The sequence below is a fragment of the Triticum dicoccoides genome, chromosome 5A (genome assembly GCF_002162155.2).
Source record: "Triticum dicoccoides isolate Atlit2015 ecotype Zavitan chromosome 5A, WEW_v2.0, whole genome shotgun sequence".
Taxonomy (NCBI): domain Eukaryota; kingdom Viridiplantae; phylum Streptophyta; class Magnoliopsida; order Poales; family Poaceae; genus Triticum; species Triticum dicoccoides.
The window spans coordinates 635,817,955-635,823,763 of NC_041388.1; the positions used below are offsets into that span (position 1 = coordinate 635,817,955).

At 49.1% G+C, this 5,809-nt stretch overlaps 2 protein-coding genes across 2 annotated transcripts in view; one reads left to right on the plus strand and one right to left on the minus strand.

Annotated features, from left to right (window-relative positions):
- LOC119303617 (putative F-box/FBD/LRR-repeat protein At5g22670) overlaps positions 1-5,809 on the minus strand; it is a 19,651-nt gene that overhangs the window by 3,627 nt on the left and 10,215 nt on the right. The window lies entirely within an intron of this gene.
- Positions 870-4,508, plus strand: LOC119303619 (actin cytoskeleton-regulatory complex protein pan1-like). Its single transcript, XM_037580750.1, has 3 exons — positions 870-1,662; positions 2,564-2,852; positions 4,119-4,508. Exons 1-3 carry the CDS (start codon positions 964-966, stop codon positions 4,151-4,153), a joined length of 1,023 nt encoding a protein of 340 aa, XP_037436647.1. The 5' UTR covers positions 870-963; the 3' UTR covers positions 4,154-4,508.

Genomic DNA, 5,809 nt, shown 5'->3' on the forward strand with positions numbered 1-5,809 from the left:
GCCATTGCCGCCGCCATGCGCTCCGCCCACACCAAAGACCTGTGATCCGCCATCGCGCGCATGTGCTCCCCCCACGCCCGAAACTCTTCCAGCGACATCGCCGATGGCCCCCCGCACGCCCAAGGCCCTTTCGTTGCCGAGATTTGAGACGGGGGAGGGGGGGGGGGAAGCGGATGGATCGCGGAGACCCTCGTGCCTCCGCGTCTAGATTTAATGCCTGCAAAAGTCGCAGGTATTCATTGCCCACATCGCGGTTTCCCCGAGATTGGTGCGCGGTCGACCGACGCCGTTGATTTTTTGGAAATTATTATCTCCTAGATCTGGAGAAATCATTTATTAGGGGCCATCCTATGAGGATCCCACTTGCCCAGATTGCATTCCACTGAAACCAGAATTGACAGTCGTGTATCTAAGATGCCGATCATGGGAAGATCATGACCAATATTTGTGTATACTATACTTAAACACCAAGCAACTCATAGAAAAGTATACAAATATTATTGGCATCCGTCCATCCGCGGAACGAGCACAACCCAACAAGATTACACCAAACGTGACGCTGCTGCATCAGTTTCAGTCTCGCAGCGTGACGGAAACGCTGCCGTGGGAAAGCGGAGAAAAAACTGTTGTAAAACGAGGCGAGGGCAGCGTGGTAAACGGTGTCCGGTCCGGTCCAGTCCGACGCCCGCCGCACCGCACCATTTCCGCGAACACGCCAGCACCCGACGTGCGCCCCAGCCGCCGAACGGGTCAAACCACTGCCCTCACCGACAGACCGGCCCCACCTACAGCCCGACCCCACTCGCAGCCTCACCCACCACCCCCTTATTAACCCCGCGCACAGCCACAACCAAAATCAATCACCTCGCCTCGCCCCGTCGTCAACCTCGCCGCCTACCATCCCAGAGAGAATTCCCCCAGACAACCACCAGTCCACCGCCGCCGACGAGCCCCGGGCCGCGCATGGAGCTGTTCGCGCACGCCAAGGCGGTGCGGCTGAAGAGCCGGCACGACAAGTTCCTGTACGCGGACGAGGACGAGCTGCACGTCACGCAGGACCGCAACGGCTCCTCCCCGAGCGCGCGCTGGACGGTGGAGCCCGTGCCGCACGCGCCCGGCGCGGTGCGCCTCCGCAGCAGGTACGGCCGCTACCTGGCCGCCTCCACCGAGCCCTTCCTGCTGGGCATGACCGGCCGCAAGGTGCTGCAGGCGGCGGCGGCGCCCGGGGGCCGCCCCGACGCGTCCGTCGAGTGGGAGCCCGTCCGCGACGGCTTCCAGGTGCGCCTCAAGTCCCGCGCCGGCGGCGTCCGCGGGGGCGGGGACAAGTACCTCCGCGCCAACGGGGGCGTCCCGCCCTGGCGCAACTCGGTCACCCACGACGTGCCGCACCGCACCGCCACCCAGGAATGGGTGCTCTGGGACGTCGAGATCGTGCAGGTGCTCACCCCCGGCCCGGCCACGCCCGCGCCGGAGAAGGCCGCGTCGGCGCCCCCCGCCGCCCTCGCGCCCGACTCGCCGCCCGCGCCCAAGCTCAGGCCCGCCCCCACGCCCTACGAGGCGCACCACCGGCCCACCAAGTCCCAGACCTCCCCGCCGCCGCCGGACTACGCGCCGCCCCCGCCGCCCAAGCCCAAGCCGGAGCCCAGGCTGTCCAAGCTGGAGGTATCCTCCTTTTCCTTCTCTTGCGTCTGATTGTCAATATTCAATAATTGACTTCCGTTTTCGTCCTGGCGACGGCATTGACTTCGCAATGCTCGTCGAATTGCTAGTTTTGCTAGGCGCTTCGCAGTTTTAATCCGCGGAATAGTTGAATCTGAACTGCATCTAAGAATCCATGGTTGGATCTTTGGAACAGATTAGTTCTTTTGGAATGCTAATCGCGCTTAGGAGAAATATTCAGATTATTTCCCCCGCAATGCATAGCGATTGTCTGCCAGCACTCATGTGGCTGCACATTGCTGGCATCGGCTGTGTCACATGGCCCAGATACAGATACAGGTGTCGCTTTGCTTTGAATGTGCCGATGAAGTAGATATAGGTAGGCTTTCTACATTTTGTCACATTTGCTTGAAGTAGATAGGCTTTGCGCATTTCGTGTTGTGGTGGCCGTTGCACTTGTTGTGTGTACGCAATTCTGTTTGTCTCGTGTCTCATGTGTTAACGTTCGTTCTCGAGCTCTCCCAAACTGTTGCTGCTATCACAAGCAGTCTGTATTATGAAACCCACTGCTGGCCTATTGTAGCATTCATCCCAACTGTTCTTTTGTTGGTAAGGAATCTTCATCATCATCATCATCATCATCAAATCTTTTGTCATGTTTTGGGTTACTTTTCAAAGTGCTGTCAAGTGCATCCTGAGAAACTATCCTTTCTCAGCTCTGCACAGTCCAGCTAGGCTGTATAGCATTACTCTGTATTGTTAGAATATTCAGAATTTCTATCTTCTGTGCTGAAGAACTTGCATGCTGTGTCTAAACTTATCTTTGCAGTATTTTCTTAGTTACTCTGAACTTCTATGGTGGGTGAGAAAATACTAACACTGTACTTCTTTCTTGTACCATCAGCCTTCCGATTCTTTCTCCGCCCCGTTGCACAAGGTTCAGGGCCGTGCGATCCACTACCACATTGCAGACGATAAGGGCGACGTGGACGAGGATACCGAGAGACGCTCATTCACGTTTAATGGTTCCAACCTTGAGGAGCTCACCCAGAAGTTACAAGAGGAAACGGGCATCGATGATCTGATCGTCTGCACGCGCAGCCCTATCAGCGGGAAGCTCACTCCTCTCCTTCTGCAGCTGCCTCCGAACAATGCAGCGATGCACATTGTGCTTGTCCGTGAGTCCTCAAAAGGTATGTTTCGGTTCCTTCTTGTTTATACCATTCCCATTCCTTGATCGTGCTAATTGTACCTAAGCTAGCTGTATGCTCTGAACTTGTCCATCTACTAGTATTTTTGTAGACGAACAGGCCAAATGGCCCTGCTTTTTATTAAGGCAAGTCCCATATAGTATTGATTGACATTCGGAATGTGGGATGGTGGTTATGATTTAGGTCTGGCAGAGCCTCAGTTGAGTATTAGTTAAAGCAGTATGGCATGTTTGTTATTTTAGATAGGGAATCGGCGAAGGATTCTAGGGTACTTTAGCGTTTTGATGAGTTGGGTTTTCCGACTAAGCAAAGTGCACCTTCTCCAGTCTATCATTTCAAAAATCAACTTGTACAGTACTCCCTCCGTTCCGAATTACTTGTCTTGGATTTGTCTAGATACGGATGTATCTAGACTTATTTTAGTGCTAGATACCTCCGTATCTAAACAAATCTAAGACAAGTAATTCGGAACGGAGGGAGTAATGATTTGTGTACTACTACGATACGTGGTCTTATTCTAGTCCTTTTCTGAGAAACATGACTATGATGTCAAGCACCGTGTTTAAGTTTTTGGAGCAAAAGAGTGAGTGTCCATATGATAAAATAACACGCCAGCTCATCTTTTTTCTGCTACCCTAAGGAACCCTGATAATGAAGTTATGTGGGAGATTTCTGTGTTATATCATCTTTAGGCAGACGATGCAGATTTCGTTTCTTTAGTGAAGTCAGTCTAGCTCAGAATGCATTTGACACGACAAGACGGGTAGCGTCTGCCCGTCTAGTAGATCAGTAGTACTTCAGTACACACCCTCCCTCTCCTCTGTTCTGACAGTATGGTATCATTCTGTTAGGGGTATAAACATAGTACTACTGAGTACTGCTGCTCATTAGGGCACGTGTTTGCGTGATTAAAAAACATGTGTTTTTGCTACAGTTTATGATTTTGTTTTGTTTAGCATGGTTCATATATGATGTATGTATTGGGTCTTTTGGTTTTGAACAAACAACCCCATTAATACATGGATACAGCGATGTTTGAAGTACAAGTGTGTGGCTTATGGTACTCCTGCATTCCTGCTTATCCGTTGTAATGAAAACTATATCTTTGCATATTGTTGTCTTAAGGTGTCTTTGTTGTTGAGTTGGTGTACAAATACGATAGGTTGTTTGGGTTTCTGAAGCCACACTTCTGATGTAGAGTAGATATTTTCATCTTCATCTACTGATCTTCTCCGTTGTGAATTTCAGTGGCGAAGACATTTCCATGGCCGTACGGCACATAATCTTTGGAGGGAAGACGCGGTCCCTTAAGGTTGAGCAGTGGGATGCTGGGCTGCACCTCTGGTTAATTCATTGGAACTATACACCGTTTATTCTGGCTTATGGTTATCAGAAGCAACTAGGATCCCGTGCTTGTGTGTATAAAGTGTTATAGATTAATGTAAACCGGCGGATCTTGCGAAAAAACTGGAGAGATGTTTATACTTTACAGACTAGTACTAAGTATGTTTATACTTTATAGACTAGTTGGTACTTGGAATTTTTTATTCCTTTGGTTTATTGATTGAATCATTGGAGATAGTGCTGTCCATGAATATTCAGGCCTGGAAAACTCAGTGGACTCGTTCCTCGGTTGCATTCCATCTGGAAGTAGCACTTGGTGTATTGAAAATGGAAGCAAAATGTCTGAGCCGACTACGTCTGATTTGACTTTTAGGACGATGAATCATTCTTATAGCGAATTAAATTAGATTGGTGGTAGTAGTATATCAGTTCAACAGGACACTTGACGGTGGTTTTGGACCATACTGTAAGATCCTTGTCCATGCCTGCAGCAGCTGCATTTTCTGGTGATCACAGTACTTTCCCTCGTTGGGCAGACCAGACATTCACAGGTGTAACGTTTTAATCATAAGTTTTCAGCCAGGAACTCGCAGACAACTTTGGGGGTTAGGGATGAAGAACAGAGGATGGTTGGTGAGATTCAGTCTACAAGCTGATGAACGAGTGCCAACCGCTTACTGGTGGGTTTTTTTTTCAGTAACTACTGCCGGTAATTTTTTTATTTGAGCAACACCTTTAATATTATTCATACTCATGACAATTACAAATACAATGTTTTGGATCTGATCCATGAAAATAAAAGTAACTCCTATGACTAATAATTACAATGAAATTTATTGAAAACAACTTCTTCGCGGTATCAATTTTTGCTAGAAGAAATACTCCAAAGACTTCGGTAATGAGGCAACAACGATGTTGTCACTCTTTCACCCACATGAGCATTATCAATAATGATTTTTAAAAGCGTCTTTTATTACCCATCCGAAAAGATGGGATGCCATGATCGATGAACGTACTTGGACCGGGGATGATCCCCTAGAAGTGCAAGTGGTCGAATCACAATATCTTCACCACGGTGTTTATGAATTATTTCATCTTCACAAAGAATCAAACCAACAAAAAATACCTTCACACACCAACATAAACTCATTAGATCCGAATAATCGGATCCGCGAGCACAGAAAACTCTCTAACCTCATAACATCGCCAGAAGAACGAGAGTACTTTTATTTTTACAAAATACAATAATCACTAAACGCTGACGAAGAATATATTACTCATGAAGACCTGAGGTCCCCCTACCTCTCAGCGCCCATATGGCTGCCGGATTCGAGGGGACCCAAAGTTCCCCGGCGGCGGCGGCTACTGTTGTTCACGAAGCCCTCACGAACAAATAACGACGCGTTTAGTTACCTGTGTACACCCAACCAGGCCCGCGCAAGAAGGAAAAAGCCTATTTGGACGCATACAGGGAGGCCTAGCTTGCATCAGCATGAAGCTTGAAGCAGCCCAGAGCCTGGCTCGCTGGGAATGCTCGAATCAACCACTTTTAGCGAGCCAGGTAAGTCGGGCGCAAAAGTGGAATACAACGTACG

Bases quoted from the DNA above. Each gene is read 5' to 3' on its own strand.
- LOC119303619 (XM_037580750.1), top strand. From the start codon at position 964: ATGGAGCTGTTCGCGCACGCCAAGGCGGTGCGGCTGAAGAGCCGGCAC. The intron at 1,663-2,563 runs GTATCCTCCTTT...TTGTACCATCAG, and splicing joins CCAGGCTGTCCAAGCTGGAG to CCTTCCGATTCTTTCTCCGC. The intron at 2,853-4,118 runs GTATGTTTCGGT...TGTGAATTTCAG, and splicing joins TGTCCGTGAGTCCTCAAAAG to TGGCGAAGACATTTCCATGG.